Source organism: Leuciscus leuciscus (genome assembly GCF_965113295.1).
Source record: "Leuciscus leuciscus genome assembly, chromosome: 19".
NCBI classification, from domain to species: domain Eukaryota; kingdom Metazoa; phylum Chordata; class Actinopteri; order Cypriniformes; family Leuciscidae; genus Leuciscus; species Leuciscus leuciscus.
Genome location: NC_138743.1, coordinates 11,308,625 through 11,333,020, shown reverse-complemented (window position 1 = coordinate 11,333,020; position 24,396 = coordinate 11,308,625). Strand labels below are relative to the sequence as shown.

At 37.1% G+C, this 24,396-nt stretch overlaps 2 protein-coding genes across 13 annotated transcripts in view; both read left to right on the top strand.

Annotated features, from left to right (window-relative positions):
* Positions 1–2,777, top strand: part of vta1 (vesicle (multivesicular body) trafficking 1) — a 40,243-nt gene extending 37,466 nt beyond the window's left edge. The window contains exon 8 of the mRNA XM_082148291.1: positions 2,107–2,777. Within this exon, the coding sequence (XP_082004417.1) occupies positions 2,107–2,252 (146 nt within the window). The 3' untranslated portion in view covers positions 2,253–2,777. The remainder of the gene's footprint in view (positions 1–2,106) is intronic.
* A 3,500-nt stretch (positions 2,778–6,277) lies between these two features.
* The window catches only part of adgrg6 (adhesion G protein-coupled receptor G6), a 44,988-nt gene continuing 26,869 nt past the window's right edge, over positions 6,278–24,396 (top strand). For 5 of the 12 annotated variants that reach the window (XM_082148174.1, XM_082148173.1, XM_082148172.1 and 2 more), the window contains exons 1-5: positions 6,278–6,556; positions 10,038–10,126; positions 17,425–17,778; positions 19,659–20,279; positions 22,027–22,068. In XM_082148174.1, the coding sequence (XP_082004300.1) occupies positions 6,555–6,556; positions 10,038–10,126; positions 17,425–17,778; positions 19,659–20,279; positions 22,027–22,068 (1,108 nt within the window). In that variant the 5' untranslated portion in view covers positions 6,278–6,554. The remainder of the gene's footprint in view (positions 6,557–10,037; positions 10,127–17,424; positions 17,779–19,658; positions 20,280–22,026; positions 22,069–24,396) is intronic. The other 7 variants (XM_082148176.1, XM_082148175.1, XM_082148170.1 and 4 more) reach the window with 5 other exon arrangements.

Genomic DNA, 24,396 nt, shown 5'->3' with positions numbered 1-24,396 from the left:
AAAATTCAAAATGGCCGACGCCAAAAAATGGTAGCTATGGAATAATTGGATATCAGTCGACTCAGCTGACGCACGACCACTTTTATGATTTTTGGACACACCGTTCAGAAGTTATAAGCAAAAATAGCCTATTTCCGTATCTCCGGACCAGTTGGTGGCGCTGCGCCGAAACGCAGCATGTAGCCTCAGGTCATGCTTGTGATGACATGTACCAAGTTTGGTCTGAAGACGATAAAGCGTTGCGGAGAGACAGCCTTGTCCAATTTGGGATGCTCTACGTCAATTTCATTTGCATGTTATTCGATAACCGTTTTGTTTATCAAAAAGCTTTTGATAACTTTTTGACAGCATAGTCTGAAGATGATCTGATTTGATTTTCATAAAAATCGGAGCAACGGCCTAGGAGGAGTTTGAAAAAGTAGTTTTTTTGGAGAATTCAAAATGGCGGACATTTTCATAATAGAAAATGACGTCATAGGGTGCAATCGAATCGTCTTTAGCTAGGGAATCAGAGGAAAACATTATTTTGTTTCTATCCCTTATGATTCAAAAGTTATTAGCATAAACGAGTGAAACTTTGGACAGTTGTTGGCGCTAGAGGGATTGAGTTAGAGACTGTAAATTTGCTATGGTGACAGTTCAGACTATCCTCTATCAGTGTCCCAAATTTCATAACTTTCCCACAAGCGGTTCTATGGGCTGCCATAGACTCCCAGAGCGGAAGGAGGAGGAAGAAGAAGAATAATAGGAACGCCAACGGATACAATAGGTGCCACTGCACCTTCGGTGCTTGGCCCCTAATTAAATCAAATCCCAAAATGGATCATGTCACTGCAATGTAACTGGGAAATGCATCTTAGTTAACAAGCAAATGCTTACGTCACTGGACCTGTACTTACAAGCAGTCATGTCTAAAGTCCTAATCAAGCTAGTCTTCAAACCTGCTTCACCAACCAAAGAGTAACTTTCTAAGCAAGTCCTCAAATGTTAAAGTCATTCTAATACAATCTTTGGTTATGCATTCTGCATTCTTTTCGATTGATCAGCACATAAGTAGATTCATATTTGTAAATATATCACATAAGAATGAACCAGTGTGTGTGTCCCATTGAAACTTCTGTTACACATTTCACCCCCTCTACAGCCAAAGTCGACCAAGGTCATAACATTACCAGTATTTTAACTTGTTGAAATGTTCTTGAAATCGAGCATCTCAGTTGAGACAGCTCTGTGGTTATAGTCTTCCCAGTTTGTGTATACTTTAGTAATCGAGGTGCAAGCAATGCTTTTGAATGAGACAAAAAATGTATTGTGGTTAAATATTAATACTGGAGAGGAGACAGGATCTAGAGATCTTTTTTAGGTTCCCAGAACTGCTGTACCTTAAACTGTTTTGAAAGCTCTCAAGTGTTTTGGTGGTCGTCTCTGTCCAGTTCATTATTTTGTTCCCACATTATGGATTCAGCTCAAACTGTCACTCAGAGTGTCATTGTGAGAGCCAGCATAGTTTACATTGTGGTAAGGGCATTTGTGCACCATGACTATAGTATTTCAAATGCCTGAAGTTAAGTATTCATAAACTAGCCCAACCTCAACTCACCCTATAATTTAATGTGCTGTTGGCCACTGGAGAGACATGCATGTGTGAAATGGGTGCTTTGCTTTACCAGAATTTTCCCCTGGGAATCATTTAAGTACTCTGGTAATAGTATCTGTATCTGTCTCACATTATATTTATATCATTTATATATTCACTATTATTTTATAGCTAATGTACACTACCATTCAAATGTTTGGGGTCATAAATAATTTTCTTATGCTCACCAAGGATGCATTTATTTGATCATAAATACAGTAAAAACTGTAATATTATTACAAATTAAAATATAATTTATTCCTGTGATGACAAAGCTGAATTTTCAGCATCATTACTCCAGTCTTCAGTGTCACAAGATTCTTCAGAAATCATTCTAATATCCTGATTTGATGCTCAAGAACATTCTTTTTTTTATCATTGTTGAAAACAGTTGTGCTGCAACTCTGTCACTTGATACATTTAATTCACCCTTAGAGAATACAACTAATAATTTCTTTTGCTCTTTACAGGAGACTTGAGGCTCACACCAGAAGACTTCACTCGGGCTCAGAAATACTGTAAATATGCAGGCAGTGCACTGCAATATGAGGATGTGGGCACTGCCGTCCAGAATCTGCAGAAGGCCCTGAAGCTTCTAACCACTGGCAAAGAATGAAACCATTGTGCTGTCCCCCTTAAAACCACTTTATCAGAGATCTGGCCCAGATGAACTGAAAAAGGGCCATTTCCCCAGCCCCATCTGTATCAAAAAGAGACGCTCCACAGGACACCCCCACATCACTCAATACAACATCTGTTTCAGTCATATTGGATGTCAATAGCTTTTCATTACTAGACCAATGAGACAAAGATGCAACGCTAAAAAAATCAGGTGCATGTGAAAAGACCCTTTCAAATTCTGAGGAGTTAATACATATTCATGGTTTGAAGTTTTCTGGCTTCGCAACAATTTGGTTAGATATGCATGGACATGACAGCATGTCTCAAGATATCTATTAAACAAGAACTCTCATCTTTACCTCAGGCTCTCTGAAACATGAGCATTAGAGTGACTTTGCCCTTAACTAATTTTACTACATTCTGTTTACTCCTTTGTATATGCTTAAGGTGGAAGGATTCTGCAGTCATTTACTTAAGTTTTCTGTGTTATGATCAACAATAAATCTTTTTTTGACTCTTATTTGACTTTTTTTGGTCATTTGCAGTGTATTTTTTCCTTTGTATTATAATCCTTAGTGAAAAATGTATTCTTTATTTTGCTTTTTGGTGCTTGAGTATTAAATGTAGTCATTATATGCTGCTTAATAAGGTGTATGCATTACATTATGTAAACAATAAGCGTTACGCACATTCAGTCAGAAAGTGAATGAGGATTATAATAGTTAACTGGCTTCTACAGACAGTCTTAAACCAGTCAATTAAAAGGCCAAATCAGTTGGACCCATTTGTGCAGTTTATTTGACTCGATTAAATTAGAAAGACTGGTATTTTCTCCTTCACTGTTATTAATGCTTGATACTTTGTTCATATTTGAATTATTCCAGATGCCAGTAACAGTAAGAATCTGACACAGTAAGTATTCCTGCAGATTAAAATATGAGTGTGATATTGCATTTCAAAGGCACTGAGTTTAGTTACATTATGATGGGTAATAAAATAATAATAATTATTATTATTATTAGGCACAACCCATTTAGCCATATGCATGAATGAACTTGGTCAGTTCAGTGTGCATTTGCCGGAAGCAATTAATTACAATAGATAGTTCCTGTTGTTTTCTGCCCAATTTGTGATTCTTGCGGTTGAATTAGCAGTGCCACTGTTTTCCTCTCTCTCCACTGTTTAGCCTGAAGTGTAATAGAAAGGGCATTGACTGAGCTATCACTGCATGCATCTGCATTTGCCTGAATCCTTTCCTGCCTCATTGCGGATGCAAATGAACATCACCTGGGATTTTCCATCCTTACCTGTCTTACTCCTTTGTACTCAGGTTTAATTGGCTCAAGTGAATTTACAAAGTAATATATTGCTTCTGATAAAATCCATCTAGGAGTGCATATCCATTGACATACAGAGGACGGTTAAACCATAATGGCTTTGTCTTTTAACCTTTAAAAATTAACCTTAAATTCTGAGTGACGACATTCTTCAGATTCTGTGACTTTGTAATCTCTCTTTAGTGTTTTAAAGTGTGTTTAAGGGTATTGACATTGACGCGCACAGATAAAGTTTATTACTTGATCACTATCAGTTCTGTGGGAATTGAGAACACGGTTCATCTTTTTTCTTCTTATAGCTTTATCATTAAAATGTACCATTTTTTGCATTGGCTATTGAGCAAAATAAGTCATTTTTGAACAGCAAAACATTTGGAAGGATAATACAAATCCTAATTTCTGGCTCTTTAGTTGTTTTAAGTTCAAAATCTTCAGGCAATGTCCTGTGTTATGGTGATAAAACATCATCGTGGCTGTAAATCTCAACACTAAACAAAACATAAATGTAGCTGGCCTATAATAAATGTCCATGTTATTGTCTATGGGTTCTCACACCCACAATAGATCAAAACATAACAGTCCCCACAGAGAGACACTATCTGATTCAAAGAAAGAGGCAGGCTCTTCATCCAAATAAACTATGACAATATTTGTTATCATTCATACATCAGCTCACAGGCTTGTAGTAAACAGGAATTGGTTACATCTACATATCCTGAAATTTCTGTGGAGCATGAAATTTGACCTGAGCGCTAAAATGTAAGTATCTGAGGTACATGCAAATACAGTTATCCGACTTGTAGGAACTATCTAACTGGAAGATCTTCTCTGACGTTGAAAACAAAGTAGATAGCATGGGTTACTGAGGACAAAATCATTTTTACAGTTGTTTTATAAGGTCTTTAACAAATTAAGAAGAAGTAATAATTTGTTAATGAAAATATAAGTATGAAATACTTAGTCATTTAAGCACAAGCAAATTGTTTTAATGTGTTTATTACTGTATGTATTTATTTGCAGATGTAAATTTGCCTATATTTATATATCTTACAAGTGTTGGATATAATGATGTACTAATTGTATATCATGTAAAATTTCTCACAAAATTTTTGTTTAGTTGAGTTGAAAATTATGCAAAATAACAAACAAAAGTATATATATATATGTGTGTGTGTGTGTGTGTGTGTGTGTGTGTGTGTGTGTGTGTGTGTGTGTGTGTGTGTGTGTGTATGTATATATATATATAATATATAGGCTATATGTGTGCATGTGTATATAGCCTATATCAGTCCCTCCAGAAAAACGCGGAGTTTTTTTGTGATTGTTGCGGGCAAAAATCCTTGATTATGCGGCAAGATTTCTTAAAAAATGCGATGGAATATGCGGGATATTTATGCAATTTTATGCGATGAAATTGCGGGAACTTGCAAAAATTGCGGGAACTTGCAAAAATTGCGGGAACTTGCAAAAACTGCAGTTTGATGAAAAAGAGAAAAAAAAGTGATTGCCCAACACCAATTACATTAATAGTGTAATAAATTCTTCATTTTAGTTTGAATGGGAAAGACGAGGTGTAGGCTATTCACCCTGCTTAGGGGGATGCGATCAAAGCCTGGAGTGGAGCAAAAGCATGTTCCTCTCTCCACTCTAAGCGTTCTTTTATCACTCCGCTCATGATCCACTCCGGGTTTTCCAGTCCCGCTCACGGAAAAACTGCTCCATGTTCACTCATTTTTAAGAAAGTTACAGAAAACAACTTCTACAAACAATTTTAATTTGCCAACATTTGATAATAATAAATAAAAGTGCATGACGTGCAAATCAGATAACAATCAAGTGCAATATAAACATGTTTTGTCAGGGCATCACTCCCGAACCAGCATCAACACTCCATTTTCAACATCTGCTTAACTTACTCCTTCACACCACAGACACGTCTTTTTGCCTTCTGTGTCTGACGTGATTTAACTTCTCCCCAGTTGTTCCATGAAAACCTGCAAAGCACGGCCTGCGGTGTAAGATACGACCGGATTTTTGTGAAATAGGCCTATCGCGGGGTTTGCAGCTTTTCAATGATGTCGCGTAATTACGTCACTTCACAACGTTCCCATGGCAACAGGGGAAATGGCTGCGCTTGTGTGAAGTAAACCCAACATTTGTCAACTTTCTGCTAAGATATATATGTGACTTTTTGCAACGAAAATGCGGGGATTATGAAATCATGCAAGCCCGCATATTTTGCACGCGGAAATCTGCAATTTATGCGGCAAAAGTGCGGCGTATTTAAAAAAATGCGCCCCCCGCATAAATATGCGGACTTTGGCTGATTATGCATGGAATCATGCGATCGCATAATCGCGTTTTTCTGGAGGGACTGCTATATTATATAGTGTGTGTGTGTGTGTGTGTGTGTGTGTGTGTGTGTGTGTGTGTGTGTGTGTTTAGCCTACTCTATCGACATATAAATAACTCTGCGCGTTTTTTTTATATCCAAATGTGAAAATATTAAATAAATAAACATAATAATGTGTTACTTTTAATTAGACATTGTTATTTGCTGCTAATTTCATATTTAATCCCAATGAGTACCAAGAACTAATACTACGTATTCATATTTTATTTATTTATTATTTTGCGGGGTCTCCTCGGGATTTCTCTTACTGTAGGGTGGGGCTCTGTTGAGAACTGCCTCCAGCGGTTGGACAAGAACAGTTTTGTCTAGTAAACTCTTGTTAACGCTTTAACCAGCATCTGTCTGCTCGGAGAACAGGTTCATCCATCCAAAATAGATATTGCACTTGGTTTAAGAATATCTCCGATTATGAAATGTTTTTGCTAAGCATTGGCGTGGCGCGTGAAAGTTGATGGTGGGCTGCCTCTCAAAGTTCTCTTAAAGTTGTTCAAACAGGAGAAGAGATAGGCTATAATGGTTCTTCAACGAGACGAGCTTCAATGAAATAATGTAAGTAGGCTAACTTCTTTTAACTTCCTGTTTGTTTCTTTGTGAAATGGGATATTCGGAGATATATCTCATAAAAATATATATATTTTGGTTTTCACTGTTTAACGTTCGCTGGCAATAATGTCTCTGATTTGGTAGTTTTTGTGATAATAGAATTTGACCAAAAGGAGTTTGGAATCCTTTGAAAAGTTCAAAATATCGTCTAAAATGAATCGTAATAATAATACAATTAGAAACAGTGATCCGTGAGACAGCTGCGTGTTTTACCTAGGCTATATCTTTATTTTGATTGTCAACTCATAAATGGAAACCGCACATAATATTGTTTGTTTGTTGGTATAATAGGTGTATTGTGCATATTTTTGTTGAACTTTACCTACTGTTTTGACCAGTGAAGTGAAATATCCATGGCCCAAAAGAATGGGTGTCGCATTACAGTGTTGGTGGGCAGATGAATTGCTTATTGGACTTTTAGATGGCCGCAAATAAAACTGCAAACAACTAAATAGTATTTAAAATGTCTACGTCTAAATTATAGCTTCCACTCATAGTCTGTCTTTCTAGTTGCCTGCCTACACGTTTAGGCTGCAGCGTTTTTGGGCAATTAGACATTTGATGCCCGACTGTTAACTTGATTTTAAGTCATAACCATGAAGTATATAATGTGGAATTTCTTATGTCATTAGATGAGATGAGCTCATGTCAGAAAAAAAAATGTGAGGATGATAAATATTCAATATAACTGTGTTGACAGCTGTGGCGTTTCTGAAGTTAATAATCTCTTGAAGTCTTGCTGTATTTTCAGTTACTTCTAAAGGTTTCACTTTTTAATTCATTAGGGTTTTTTTTTGTACAGTTTTATATTTCGGAATTCCCAAAGCTTTAAAGTCTATATTAATATTAGTATTCCTATTATTTTGCATTATGATTTTTTGTGAAGTCTTAGACTTATGAATACCAGAAGGCACTGTTTCTGGTTTTCCAACTCATTTTTTGCCATGATGAATCAAGTTCTTTATGCTTTTTGCAGGGTCCCCTGAGTCGCTGACCCCATTCATGTGTATTTACATACGCTTAGGGGAGCGTTCTGAACATTATTCATATGTTCTATAATGTCATGTATTACATGAATTTTATAAAATGGTCGAAATAAATGGCCTCATTCTGATCCCTGTGGTGACAAATGCTCCAACTTACAGAGTTGCTGTGAGGCTGTTTATTTAAGGCTGAAAAATATGTAGTAACATTCTGATTTGTAACAATGATTTATTTCAGGGTGTTGACTTACATTCCTCTTAGATAAGATTCTCTTCTCATTTAAAGGGATCGTGTCCCTTTAAATTATATTATTCCATCATTGTGGCCTTCTAATGAATGCAATTGATGGCATGTTGTGGTTGTTTAATAAAATATGAATTCAGGGCCCTATCTATTGTTCTTCTGGCTGATTCTGCCTTCGCTAAACTGCACTGTGGGCTGGAAATAGAGATCTCCATTATCTTTCGACAATGGTTGTTGAAATGAAACAAGATCTCGGGACCTCACACAGGATCTTGTAACTTCACACATTTCTAGTCTTGGCAACAAAAGCTTACAGACTGAGGTGTTATTAACCATAGTATCAAATGAAGCATTGCGATAATCTCATTATAACATACTCTGTCCCAGATGGAGGGAATTTTCCATCCATTTGTTATAATGAAGACATTTATCACTGTAATCCTAATGTAGATGAACAATGCCCAATCAAACATATAATGTCTTCATCAGAATAACTTATGAGGTCTCTAGTGGTTATCATCTCCCACTGGAATCTTCATTTTCCATGAACTTCTGATAATGCCTCAATAGAACTTGTCTTCTTGGAAGCAGATTTCAGACCAGGGGTTGCTTATTAATTTCCCCAATTTTGAATGTGTTTTGTAGTGAAATCACAGATATGTGCAGTTGATTCATCTGAGATTGATTTTATGGATTAGTGTCGCATGCTTAGATGGTTTTACAGCTTGATGCAGAAGGAGAACCGTTTTAAGTACTTTTTATTCTTTAGTTCTATAGAAAACCATACATTTTCTGATGCTTCAAAGAGCTCGGAAACCGATATTCTGAGATATTTTTCATAGATGTAACATCAAGAATGTTTTTTTAACCACAGCCAACTCAAGAACCCTATAAAGCAAAACATTTTCTTGATCTATATTACAAATAACCATTGAAGAACCTTTATTTTTAAGTATGTTGTTTATCAGCTTCTCTTTCCAGTAAAGCCTTGGATTGCTGTTTTTGCAGCTAGCCAACTGTGATCAAAATTTCTCAGAAGCACTATTAAAGCTTTAAAGAGAGCAGGGACACCTGGGTAGTGCTCAGTACAGTCCATTATTGTGGATCTGAAGCACCAACATAGTGATCCATTCTGAACAGCAGTCATTGCTTAATGTGATGTATTGTAGGCTCTATCGTATATGTCAGTATCCTTACCTCTCTTTGAACATGTAAGGACATTGGACATTGGAGTTTGTGTATTTTAGGGTTAAACATCGTTTGATAATTCAGTCACCCTCATGTTGTTCCAAACCGGTATTACTTTATTTCTTCTTGACTTTATGACTTTGTAGAACACCAAAGAAAATATTTAGAAAAATGTCAATGAAAGTCACTGGAGTTCTGTGGGTTTTTTTGGACCCCATTGACTTTTGTGTTCCACACAGTTAGTAAATGATGACAGAATTAAAATTTTTGGGTGAAGTCCTTAAAACTGCGCTAAGAATGAGAGTAGTTTTAAGCATTAACATATTAATATGTTAACACATTTTACATGCATGAGCTAACTGCTTCAGAGCAACACTCCACTTTAATAGATAACACACTGAATATAAATGGCTCTCTTGTGTTTTTTTCAGTCTCTAGTTTCCCGTCGTTCCAAGTTACGCTTTGTAAATAGCGGTGTGCCTCTTTGTAAACCTCACCGTCCGTGATCTTTTTCAGCAAACTTCTTATGGCTGACGTGGGAGAGTGATTAGTCATTATGTAATGGGGCAGCTTTTGGATGGCTGCGGTCACTGTTCTGACAAGAAAAAATATATATTTCCATGCCACAAATACATAATTTAAACCTTCAAAGTTCTCCCAAATTATAGACGCATGAATAAAGATATTGTACTCCTGTGTGTGAGAGAAAGTGAGAAAAGTTTATGCATGAAGTTTATGCTAGTTGCCGTGTATGAAGTGTCAGTGACTAAGAAAACCAGAAAGCAACAACAGTTCATGGTGCTATTTGCATTTTATGCAAGTAAATTCAAACGTGTTTTTTTAAACATCCATTGCGTCAAAAGTTTATCCCGGCCTTAACTGCAGACCATTTAATGAAACCTCTAATGCAATTGTGGTTTTCGTGTATTTACACTATACTGAAATTACATATAAGTAATAAATTAAATTGTGGTTTTGTTTCAAAATGTATTTTGCTTAATCTGATTGGCAGGATTTCGTTCATCAGCGGTCGGTGGTGGAGATGGAAGTTCCAGAATGCTCTCGTAGTTTTCCTGCTGCTGAACTGCTTTTTGACTACAGGTAAAGGAGCTCTGCAGATATAAATGTAAAATGTTAAAATGCAAATGGTGTGTTATCTGGAAATGTAAGCCGTAGTTTGATTCTGAACTGATTTGATATGTATATTGCTCATCATGCTAATCAACATTGCTTCCATCTCATTAATTCACCTTTTTCTCTCTCTTTAATGATTTATTTCATATTTTCAGTTGCTTCCTGGCTTATTTCAGTGATTCTCTTTTCATTTTCTATGTACATTTTTTAAATGTTCTCTTAGCTTCCTTATATGTGGACTTTGTCACATTTCTTGCTCTTTGCCTTTATCATGCTTTTGAAAATCACCTTTAACATGCTTTTATTGTCCTTTTCCTTGCATTTTGTACGCTTAGAAATCACAACTGTTACATGAAAATATCTTAATCCAAAAAAAAAATGTTTAAAGAAAGAAAAAAGCCATAATCAGTTTATAGTTAAATAATGATCCTACATATAATCCTAAATGTATCAATAAAACATGAGCTCTGTCAGTGTGCATTGGATGGTAAACTGTGTACCGGGCCTGCTTCTGTTTGTTGGCAAGCCATTACGCGCAACATTTGTAGTAGTTTTTGTGAAGCTGACATAATCTCTGTTACGACAGATACTGTTACTGAGATGGAGTTATTATTATTATTCAGACATGTTATTAGTGATTTCAGCACCAACATGGATTTGCTCTTAACTGGCGGCTCAAATCCTTAATCGGTCTGTTGTTGCTGAATTTAAGTTCCTTGTGAGCTGCATATGAAAAGCATGTGTCTTTTTAATATTAGTCGCATACCGCAGCTCGCCTGATTTGTTCGTACTGTTATATTGGTCCAAGTAGGAACATTTATGGTCGTTGGATGCCTGTCAGAAATGGTTTAGAGCAAAGATCAGATTTAATGCTGGGAATCAGCATCAGGGAAATTTCTAAAGTGCTTTAATAGTTTAAAAAACGGACAACCGAGAGCTAATGCTCTTTCTAAACAATGAAATTCAGTTTATTTAAGCCACGGCATAACAGAATAATGTTACTCGTAGAAGGCCAACAGCAATTTTTGGCACCATATTAGGATGGTACGCCTCTCATAGGCATTCTAGACCTCATTTAAATCACGCCTACATCAAATGTTGCTCAAACTTGGAAAATTCTCTATGAAATAATTTGTTGATTAGATCTGATTTGTTACATTCTGTAAACAACGCGCACAGACTGTAGATTCCAGACAGGGAATCTTTACTGTCCAAGAGCTTGTTATTAAAACCAGATGTGATTATGGGCTGTGGAGGGAACAACCCCTTTTTGCATAAGTTTACAATATGCTGTTGTTGTTTTTCATACTGAAACCGCAAATGTACACTCAACATGTCACATGTTTGTTCTACGAAACCCTTATTTTTCTGCCATGCTTCATAAGCCAAGGAGCCATGGGTGTGTTTATAGAATTGATTCTCTCTGGATCTTTGTAGAACAGCCGCTCCGTGGTGATCAAGAGCAGCACGCTTAAGTGATGGACTCAATTAAGGAATAGTTCCCCCAAAAAAGAAAATGATCTTATTTATTCCATCACCTCATTCCAAATCTTGATGGCTTTTTTCTTCCTTCCAAAAAGCACAAAATGAGATGCTGGGAAGAATGACCAAGCTTTTTTTTCATCCAAAGTCACTTCACAACAGTGCATTGTATTTTATTTTATTTACTTTTATCTATACTTTTTTTCCCTGTCATGAATAAGAATACAACTGATACAACTGGTATAATACAGGCATCTGGCATGACAGAGAGGTTAGTAAATGATGACAGGATTTTCATTTTTGGGTGAGCTGTTAATTGACTCTTGGCAGATAAATGCGGCACACCTGAGGTACAAAGACAGCAGGTAAACTGCCAGGAGAGTGAGAGAAATGAAACCCTTCAGGATTAAAGCTTTCACAAAATGTGACGCTGCTGAAAGGGCTATTTTAATCTCCCGGGTCTTTTTTAGCCTGAGATCCGTGACGTGTGTATCTGACATTCCATCTTTTGGCATCTTTACTAAGCGGCCTTCTTCTAAAAGGACATTTTGAGATCAAAGCTCTTCTTTTCTCCTGTATAATCAGGCATTCTTTCATTGACCTTCACTTCTTCAGCAGTCACTTCACAACACTGCTAAAATCACATCATATCAGCAGCTTGTTTGTTTGTTTGTTTAGTTAGTTAGTTAGTTAGTTAGTTTTGTCCTGTCATGAATAAGATTACAACTGTATTTCCAAAGTGTTGATGATGAAAAATACCAAAAATTAGGAAATAAATAGCTTACACTTTGCTGTTGTAACATATTATTACTTTCCTTAAGTGTTGTTATTATTACTTTTCTCTGCAAGTGTTTATTTCTGTGTATCACTATAGTGCAAGAAAATAATTCAATGAAACGGGTACGTTTTCCAATTTGATAAAGTGATTTTAAAGATTTTTAACTAAATTAGACTTTTATAAAATTTTAAAGTCACCATGAAACAGAAGTTGTGACCGACTTTACCTCAGTATTGTGACGTACTTTATGAGTGAAACGGAATATTGAATGAGATAAATAAAGGGCGTGGCTTGTTTTTCCCACTGGGAATTGATTGGATCGCTGTCAAAGTTTGCGGCTGACTGACAATTGGAGAGGATGTCATACCCAAGCCCTCAAACTGACGTCATCAGAGAAGGAAGGCCATTCTTCAGGGGAAGATTTCAATCAAAGATTACAAAGGCAAAAAAATTATTATTTGTGAATCAACTTAGTGAAATTACTAGTCTTGTGGTGAACAATTCATCCAAGTAAATGGGGTCAATTTTAAGAGTTTTTAAGAATTATGTTGATAAATTGCATTGTGCCATCTTAAGTTAATATGTTTGAATATATGTGTGATACAAGGCCGTAACCCTGTCCTGAACATTGGGGGATACATTTTTTATAAAGCATAAATAGAACAGTGAAGGAACTCATAATTTTGAACTCTTTGCAAATAATATTTGCATTCATTTGCATTAAAATATAGGACTTTTATTTGTATGCCTTATATGTTGAAACCGTAAAACATTTTTATCTAGTCACACTCAGTTAGGAATTACTTGAATCACGTAAGTGCATATTTTCAATTTAAAACGGCTATATTTGAGGTAAAAAGTGGAGTAGTTTGCATCACTGGATGTTACTGTCTGTCGTTTAACATTTCTATCGTAAAAGAGTTGACATTAAATGTTTCTCTGAAAGTTGTTATCAGGTATTCATTTTTAAGACATTTTTATGTATATGAAAGAGACAAATTGTAACCGTTTTGTAGAATTACCCCACTAGTAAATAAGTGACCTTTGAGTGGAGTGATCCATGTCTTGTTTTGTACAGTTTGTGCAGTTTGTGCAAATAGGATCATTAAAAAAAGCAGGTGACGTGTTTGGTCCCTCTGACGCAGTATTGAGATGAACCCGTCCTGGGTGGGAACCAGGATCTGAGCACCACACGATGCTTTGCCAGGTTAGACCTGTGGCTTCTGTAGCACAGTTGGTCGTGCCTCTTTTTACTGTGGCCCACTCCGACAGCTTTGCACACATCTATAAAACAGCAGGATATTCCAGTAGCGTGATTCCGTCCAATAGTGATTTCAGCCTCTTTCTACAAAACACTCACAGGCCACTTGTCAAAAGCTGATCCCATTCCTTGCTTGTTCAAACCCCTGGCATGATGGCGGAAAGAATGATCTTTTTTTCCCTCACCTCTTTCTTTGTTTTTGCTGGACAACCGTTACACATTTTCCACCATTTTCTGTCCCAGGTGTGTCGATGGGGTCTTGTTTGTGGCAGGTTTTGTAGTGACCCTGTTCAGACTGGTTTGACATTCTGATTTGTGTGGTGTATTTGATCCCCCAGAAGGGACCAGAAGAATGCAAATGTGTAGAAACCTTAGCTTACACTTCAATAAAATGGGTCTGCTTACTCTGCTATACATTTACGAAGTGTTGTTTGCATGTACAATGTCTGCTGGCTTTTCACGAGAAATGAAATAAAAAATGAGGCAGTTATAAAATGTATTAGAATCTATTTAGTTTAATTGTTTTATGGTTTACAACTACCAACGATACAGCCAAAGATAATTTTGCCCTGGAGCCCTAACACGTAATGTGTTATACTTTATTAAATTCCGAGTAACTCTTCAAATGTCGTTTTTATTACATATTTTGACTAATTTAGTTTCATTAAAATTTGGCTTGAATGCTGGCACAGGGCTATGGGAAGCGAGCACTAGTCTTTCCTAGTGTTTTTTTTATTATTTTATTTTTATTTTTTATTAAGAAGTTATCCGTTAATGGTGTTCAATTAGTAAACTCGACTCGAGGCACATACAGTAGTAACACTTTTGCAAGAATTGTGTGTTCAATTTAATTGTGTATAGCCATATTCACACTGGATTAGTATTACCCGGTGACCTCTAGTCATTTGTAATAATTGTGGAGGTTGTGATCTTAATCCCGTGCGAATTGGCCATGTCCCCCGCAAATGACCTACCATATTTCGCTGAACACCGAGGTCCTGTGATAATATTAGTCCCGTGCGAATCGGCATCTCTGTGATTTGGCAGGATCGTGTATCATTTTTTCAAGGTTTTTGTTTCCAGTTTGCTTTTTTATCCATCTTTTGCGAAGAATGGAGTCTGTGTTGGAGTGTTTTGATAGTATTTTGGGCGCTGGGTTATATCGCTATACACCGTACAACTATACAATTTGCAGAAAGAGAAAGCTGAAACCCATCAGAAGAGCGAAAACAAAAAGAATGATTATGGAGATATGGATGACATGTATGCAGCATGCGGTGAAGAACATTCTTCTGTTTATGATATCTCATACAGCTAGACCTATAACGACAAGACATTTCCAAGCAATAGCCCATTGACATCATATCTGGGAGATAAGTCAGTAAATTTGAGTAAAACCACAGGCTTATCCCGTGCGAATGCGGGATTCAGATGTGGGGAGGGTAATTTCTAAATCACACGAGGTCCCCAGATAACACTAATCTAGTGCGAATAGGGCTTATGTCAGTAATTTGTATACAGATGGCTTTTTAGAGTTCAGTAATGTTTAACTTTCTGCAGTGTATAGCTCCTTAAAGTCATAAGAATATTTAAGATGGTTTAAAATGATTTAAAATAAGACCAATAAGCTTTAACATAAGCTAAAACAACAAAATTAAAATAATTTAATTCACCCCTCAACAAATGATTTGCTTCCTTTGAAGAACCAGGGATCCCAATGCCTTGAAAAACCTATGGATATGAGGTAGAAAACTTGTGTAAATCCTTCCAATTCCATGGCCATTTTAATATATTTTATGAATATATATATATTTTTCTACATTTTGCCAAGCTCTAATATATATATATACATATAAACCGTATCCTTATTATCCAGCAAATCACAAACAACTTGATGAGCCATGCCATTTATACCAAAAATGTATACCAAATTTGTTAGAGAGTAAACAAATGTCATAATTAGCAAAAATACTGATAATGGGCATCTTTTGAGTCTGTCAATGCTTTTAGATGTCAGACCACTTCTGACAGAATAAGAGAAGAGAAAAGTGTGTGGTTTTGGCATCTTGACAGTGTGGATTGAATTGTAAGTGGTCTGAAATCCAGCCTCTATTTCAACTGTCCACTCTGGTGAGCTCAAGGCATGTAACGACTCAGGTCTCTGAAGAGAGCGCAATCTGTGGTTTAAGTTGTGTCCCCTTTAACAGAAGATCATTTTCCCTTTCTAGGGTGGATGCCCTTTATCATTCTATTAGAGAGCAGTTCTCACGATTAAAGTATACTCTAACTTTATTGTTCCCCACCTGGAATCTGTGTAAACCATCAAATCCCAAATTCCCTGTTTCTCCAGAGGTTTGATTACTATACCTGTTAGTTTAAAGCCAACTACAATGAATACTCAAAACAGATTTTTTTGGGGCCATGCCTGAATGTTTTTTAATGCAAAGAGTTTCAAAAATTCCAAGCATGGAAATTAAATTTTTTCACACACATTGTAAATCATTTAAATTAGTTTGTCATTTAACTGTTTGAATTACTCAACCCTCAGTAATGTTTGTTAACGTACATCAAACTTGTCCTTAGGGAGCCACTGCATCTTGAGAAGGCTTAATCGCTCAGCGTTGCTCAATTTGCCAAAAAGTGTTGCGGTTTTTGCTTATGTGCTGTTCGGGTCAGCATGAACAGAGGCCATTGTCTCTGAGTCAAGTCTTTTTCCCAGTGTGTTGAAGTCTTTATGTCCGAGAGTCGACTTGAGGGATCTGAATGGGTTATTTCACCCAAAAATGAAAATAATTGTTATCAGTTACTTACCCTCATGTCATTCCAAACCTGTAAGACTTTCGTTCATCTTTGAAACACAAATGAAAATATTAATGAAATTTTGACAGTCCCAGCAACTACCACTTTGTTGCGTCAAAAAGTTTAGTCAAATTCGTTTTTAAAGAGACTGGATTGCTTTATATGATGAACAGATTTAATTAAGGCTTTTATTCACATATAAACATTCATCAGCGAACATAAACAGAAGCTCAACCGTACTTGCTGGATGCGCGAGAACAAACCTCTTGCAGAAGCTCAAACATGCTGCGTAACACAAGAATGAACCTCAGTGGTTCTCGCACATCAAGCGAACATGCTTGAGCTCACATTTACCCTACTGATGTGAGAGTTGATGAATGTTTAAATGTGAATTAAAGCCTAAAATCTGTTCATCATATAAAGAAATCGTGTCTTCCAAAAATTTTGACTTAATTACTTAATTCCTATGGATTCGTTTTTGAAGCGTCAAAGTGGTAGTTGTGCAGACTGTCAATGGAGGGACAGAAACCTCTCAGATTTCAATAAAATATCTTCATTTGTGTTTCAAAGATGAACAAAGGCTTACTGTTTTGGAACAAGGGTGGGTAAATTATGACAGAAATTTTCATTTTTGGTTGAACTAACCCTTTAAAGGGTTTGGTTGGAGATGTTGTTGATATGTCTATCAAATGGTTAAATCGCAGTTCAGGATTTTAGGTTGTCTTTACTTCGGATTCCAAAAGTAATTCACTGTATCTCGACCAGCCCTGATATCTTTTCTGATAAATGTCCCTCTCATTTTGTCCCTGTCGATGCACTAACCCGGTGGCTGTCTAAACGCATCTTCCTGTCATCTGATTTCACTCCTGTCCTTGGCCCTTTGCTAATATACCTCTGTCCTTCGGCCATGCAACGTAAAGTGACATATGACCTGTTTGCTTGCAGTAGCACAGAGCTGCCAGACTAGCGTCAGCTGCAATGTGGTACTCACCGACTCCCAGGGCTCTTTTACCTCCCCCTGCTACCCCAGTGACTACCCACCCAGTCAGGCCTGCAAGTGGACCATACAGGCCCCGACCGGCTTTATAGTGCAGATCACCTTCCTAGATTTCGAGCTCGAGGAAGCACAAGGCTGCATCTATGACCGCATCGTCATCAACACTGGCACGAGTGATGCCAAATTTTGCGGCTTAACGCCCAATGGACTAACTCTCAACTCCAGTGGCAATGTGATGGAGGTTTCCTTTAACTCAGACTTTAGTGTCCAAAAGAAAGGCTTCCATATCAGTTACAAGCAAGGTATGTTTATTACATGGCGAGCTCTGCACAGCATGGTTATTTATCTATTGTTTTATTATAAGTTATTTTATTTAATTAATGATCAATTTTAAGGAATCATTTAAATTATTAATAAATATTATTTAATTTAATAATTTCATAAAATAAAATACTTTTATGTTTAATAATTTGTATTCATTTATGCTTTGTATCCTGTTATGGTTTATCTCATGCTATTAATTATGTTTTGCTATGGTTTTGTGGCTTCAAAAAAAATTCAGATAATCGTTCCTGACGAGCGTGACAGCTGGAGCACGATGTTTTAATGTTATGAATAAACATCGGACTTCATAAACAGAAGCTTTATCAAGATTACATTGCTAAACTCTGCTGCTCTGTTTCATATCACAGCTGCTGCAGCATATAGCTTTGCTTCTCTATCGGTATCATCTCATTGTGTTTTTATGACCACAGTCACAAACATTTAATCATATTAAGTTATTTATATTCTGCACTTCTCTCATTCTCTCAGTCAGAGCTTTCAGCCTGCAAATTGTTTTCTTAATCAGTATTTTTGTCTTGTTTTTCAGGAAAAAAAGAGATTATTCATTTGATTGTGTAAGATAATAAGGCTTGTTTTCAGATAATATACATTTTAAATACTTCATTTATGTCATGTATTTCTTTTCTTTTTTCTTTATAAACATTTGGAAACCTGTTTTCACCTCAGAGTAAATAGTAAAACGTGTACACAACCATTCAACCTTTGGGGTTAGTAAGATATTTTTAATGTTTTTGAAAAAAAGTATCTTATACTCAGAAAGGCTGCATTTATTTAATAAAAAATTCAGTACAAACAGTACAATTTTGAAATATTACTGCAATTTAAAATAACTGCTTTCTATTTTATTATATCTTGAAATTTAATTTATTCCTGTGATGGAACATTCCAAAAGAACATTTGAAATAAAGTTGATTTTCCGCATGATTTTCTGCGGAATTTTCAGAAAGAGTTTGTGAAGTCACACATTTGTTTCAGCACAGGAAGTTCATAGAGGGTGATAAATCTTACAAAAATTAAATTGATAACTATACACTTTTTTTCTAGGTGTAGCTCATTATCCAATAACAAGGGTGCCTACATAAATTGACATGTAGAAATGTGTTCACTTGTTGAAATCAAACAGCACAAACTCTTCCAAATGAAATAACAACCAGCAATAAATAACCCAAGTAATGAAGTCAGACATGTGGGAACGGACCCATTAAAACCCAGTAGCTTTTACACATAGAGACAGTTTTTTCCAGTTTGAAAATGAAACACTTTTGAGATCAATCTCATTAACGTTCAGTTTTCGGCTAACCTGTTGCTTTTTCTGTCATCCTTAGATAGAATTAGACATCTGGTTATGTCAGAAAGCATCACAAATATTAGAGTGCAGGGACCTAATAGCACAACAAGAGATGTATTTTTCCATTCCGAATTGGTTATGGTTTTTATTGAGCCGGCCAACAGACACAAACTTCGGCCAATTTAAATGAAATATGTCAGCAAATAGGACTTAAAAGAGAAGTTTTAACATGGCCAAAATAATATGACTTCCCAGTATGAAAGAAGTTTAATATGCTTGTCTTAGAATGATTTCTTAATATAATGTTCCTGACAACCTTGGATGATTTCAGACATTAATGTTTCTCTTCTTTTCTCATGTGATGAAACGTATTATAAAACAGTTACTCTGTATTAGTTGATTCACGTTTGACTCACATTTAGACTCTTGTCCGGTTTAGCTGGTTTGGAGATCATAAAGAGGTTTGAATGAATGGTTTTCTATCCCACATTAACTAAGTACGTGCGTTTGTGTCATGTTTTAATATCTAATGGTTTTTCACTCTTGCAGTGGCAGTGTCACTGAGGAACCAGAAGGTCACAATGCCAAAGAGCAGCAAGAATACAGTGAGTGTGTCCAATTCAGTCTCCATTCCTGTTCTCACTGCGTTCACTGTGTGCTTTGAGATCGCCCGCACTGCCCAGAAGAGCACAGAGACCATCTTTACCTTGTCTGATGCTCATGACACATCCATTTTGGCATTTGAAAAAACAACCAGAGGCATGGAGCTTTTCATAGTCGGTTCCCACTGTTCTGTAAACGACAAAATCACTAGCTCTGATATCACATCCAGCATGAAGCCCATCTGCCTCACCTGGACCAAGTCCTCTGGCTTTGTGGCAGTGTACTTTGAAGGTCGCTATCAAGGCAACGTCTGCTCAGCTTCTCAGTTTTACACCCTGCAGGGTGGGGGAACCCTCCAGCTTGCAGGAAAAGGGTCAAGCTCGGCCGATGTGGATGATCAGAATTTGGATGGCTTTGTTTACAATTTCCGATTGTGGGATTATGCCATGTCCTCCTCCGAGCTGTCTGCCCTCACCTGTGATGATGTAGGTAATGTCGTTGATTGGGATCATCGGTACTGGACTATCCCGGGCACTTACACGCTGACTGACAGCACACTCAGCTGCAGTGAGTATACTGTTTTAGCTATATTATGTGGATGCTGGTTTATGATTGATTAATTGTGAAATGTAAGGCGTTTATATGTGACATTGTGCGCATTAACAAAATACGATTAGACTGATTTATATTAGATTAATATTTTGTTGTATTTTCTTATAAAAATCTAACATCCTAAAAACAGAGAAGTAAAAGTGCCTAATACATAAAAATCAGGGATAGAAAGCATTTGAGAAAACATAAGCAAATACAGATGCATTAGAAAGAAAAGGAAAATGTATTTATTTATTTGTTAGAGATGTTTTACACTAACAGAGAAGGCTTTGTCTGTCCTGTGATCACAACGAACATGTAAATGCACCCAAGATTCATTTAAACCACATTCATTGGTGGTCAAAGAATGATTTTGATGACGTTCGAAAAAGTTGTGCACGGAAATGTTGTTTTGTTATGTGCACATTACCACGGAAATAATATCTAAGTGCTATTCTTCATCTTGCATGGATACGTTTCTGCTGTATTGGCATGCAAGTTGTAAATGCAATTCAGCCAAAGGATATCCAGACTTTCTGGATACATATATGGATGGATGTTAATGCCAGATTTGAAGGGGCCTTAGTTTGACCATTCCCAGTGGATTTTCTGATTGAAAAAATTCGGAAAGAATCTTGAGAACCAAATCTCATCCCGCTCCCGAAGACAGCACTTTAAAAGTCATTCAAATTCCCTCTAACTCCCAGTGTAGAGTAATGAGCTTTGGGTGGAAAAGCAAAGGCAGGAATGATTCACATGCATAACAAGCTTCACCAGGAACTGCTTTCATCCACTTAGCTTGGTTCCTGAAACTCTAGATACTCAGCACAGCTTGGGTCAGCAGCCCATGGAAAAAAAGTGTCGCTTTAAACCTTGCGCCTCAGATCAAAAGCATTAACTCACTAACTTTCTGTTCTCTAAGATAGATAAAGCTAAATGTCCTGTGTGAACATTTGGTCTATGTTAGTCTTGGAAGTTCCAGATAACCTGTTGAATCGCCTATATATTAGAAGTCCCTTTTAAAGGCATTTCCTTGTCAGGAGGAGATAACATCACAGAGTGCACAGATTCAGTGTTCCTTCAGATAACAGATCAAATGCAAATCATTAGCAACAGCATATTGTCTTTTTATGTTAACGGTGAGCTTCAAAGTATAAGTCCACCTGTGAAAATGCTTCTTCTTTTTTTTTTTTTTTTTACTTTACAAATTTTATTTCCAGCACTACAATTTGAGTGAAAATTTGTGTTGAAAAATAAGCATGAATGTCTTCTATTAGATTTTTCCCTCTTTTGCTCTGTGTAAAAACCTGATGATCATGCTATCCAGCATGATTTGAGAATGGTCTTAGATGACCGTCTTTCATCAGAAATATGTTTCTTTTTTTTTAAAGCAATTTTTTTAAACTATGGTGCACAATCTTAAATATTTGTCGTAAAATTCCTTTGTTTGATTTTTTTTAAATCAAAAACTTTAAAACTATGGTTTACGATTTAAATTGAATTTTGAATACAAGATTTTCAATGTGGACTTCCACAGTATACCTGTTAATACTGTGATTTCATGTTTTCAAAGGTGTTAACATCACTCCGTTTCAAAGAAATGTATTCCTTTTGCTAGATATTGTATGCAACTTACTGAAATATCAGTGCCATATCACTTGAATTGAATGCTTATGCTAACTGTAGTTTGGAAAAGCAACTAATTTCTCATCTTCTTTTGCAGTCTGTTACCCAGATTGCATTCACTTAACAACTTCAACTAGTGGTGAGTGTACTGCTAACATGCCTAATATGTGTGTAATTGCTTGCTTTTAGCTGTGAAGGTCAATGCTTCAGTGTTTTCCTGTACCTGAAGATGTTTTTTGGTGTACTGTCATGCAGGGCTGGACTGGGACAAAAAATCGGCCCTGGCATTTTGGCCCAGACCGGCCCAGCACATATGATCATAAACACAACTGATCTTTGCATGCCCATATATGATATGTATATATGCCCATCTGATATATGTATACCAACTCCTATTCATTAAAACCACTAATGCCTTGTAATGAGTGAGTAAAAGTTAACAGATTAAATAACTTTTCAAATTTTTGGTAAATCTACACTCACCTAAAGGATTATTAGGAATACCTGTTCAATTTCTCATTAATGCAATTATCTAATCAACCAATCACATGGCAGTTGCTTCAATGCATTTAGGGGTGTGGTCCTGGTCAAGACAATCTCCTGAACTCCAAACTGAATGTCAGAATGGGAAAGAAAGGTGATTTAAAGGAGAACTCCGGTGAATTTTTAAGTTAATCTTGATCGTTTTACCTTTGTGAGTACTGTCTATATTAAAAAAAACGAACCGGATTGGTGCTTGCAACGCGGAGCTGTTACAGTTAATGCCCAGAGCTCCCATTCAACTAAAACGGCAGTTATGGGGGCATAAACCTAAAGAGTGTCTTTGTGCCTCTTAACAGACACAAAATGCAATTAAAATGTCTGTCCAACATAAACAGGGCCCTTACATGACAACAAGATGCGTTTAGCAACTTAGCCATTGTTTAAACTCACCTAAATAGTGTTTTAGACGGCTAGCTGTAGTCTCGCGCTGAAGTCCCGTGGGAACTCAGTTGTAGCCGGAACACGACGCTCCTATCACCTGTACTATGTGCGCTGTACTTTTTCCCCAAACCACTTCAGCGGAAATCCCGCCCTGCAGCCGATTTCATTGGTTTAGGTTACAGTGACGGGTAGGTTTAGGGATCAGTGTTTGGTGTTGGCAATCTGTAATCGACATGGCCAATGAAAACCTTAGAATCAGCTGCAGGGAGGGATTTCCGCTGAAGTGGTTTGGGGAAAAAATCGCGCACATAGTGCAGGTGGGAGGAGCGTCGTGTTCCGGCTACAACTGAGTTCCCACGGGACTTCAGCGCGAGACTACAGCTAGCTGTCTAAAACACTATTTAGGTGAGTTTAAACAATGGCTTAACGCATTTTGTTGTCATGTAAGGGCCCTGTTCATGTTGGACAGACATTTTAATTGCATTTTGTGTCTGTTAAGAGGCACAAAGACACTCTTTAGGTTTATGCCCCCATAACTGCCGTTTTAGCTGAATGGGAGCTCTGGGCATTAACTGTAACAGCTCCGCGTTGCAAGCACCAATCCGGTTCGTTTTTTTTTCTATAGACAGTACTCACAAAGGTAAAACGATCAAGATTAACTTAAAAATTCACCGGAGTTCTCCTTTAAGCAATTTTGAGCGTGGCATGGTTGTTGGTGCCAGACGGGTCGGTCTGAGTATTTCACAATCTGCTCAGTTACTGGGATTTTCACGCACAACCATTTCTAGGGTTTACAAAGAATGGTGTGAAAAGGGAAAAACATCCAGTATGCGGCAGTCCTGTGGGCGAAAATGCCTTTTTGATGCTAGAGGTCAGAGGAGAATGGGCCGACTGATTCAAGCTGATAGAAGAGCAACTTTGACTGAAATAACCACTCGTTACAACCGAGGTATGCAGAAAAGCATTTGTGAAGCCACAACACGCACAACCTTGAGGCGGATGGGCTACAACAGCAGAAGACCCCACCGGGTACCACTCATCTCCACTACAAATAGGAAAAAAAGGCTACAATTTGCACGAGCTCACCAAAATTGGACAGTTGAAGACTGGAAAAATGTTGCCTGGTCTGATGAGTCTCGATTTCTGTTGAGACATTCAGATGGTAGTGTCAGAATTTGGCGTAAACAGAATGAGAACATGGATCCATCATGCCTTGTTACCACTGTGCAGGCTGCTGGTGGTGGTGTAATGGTGTGGGGGATGTTTTCTTGGCACACTTTAGGCCCCTTAGTGCCAATTGGGCATCGTTTAAATGCCACGGCCTACCTGAGCATTGTTTCTGACCATGTCCATCCCTTTATGACCACCATGTACCCATCCTCTGATGGCTACTTCCAGCAGGATAATGCACCATGTCACAAAGCTCGAATCATTTCAAATTGGTTTCTTGAACATGACAATGAGTTCACTATACTAAAATGGCCCCCACAGTCACCAGATCTCAACCCAATAGAGCATCTTCGGGATGTGGTGGAACGGGAGC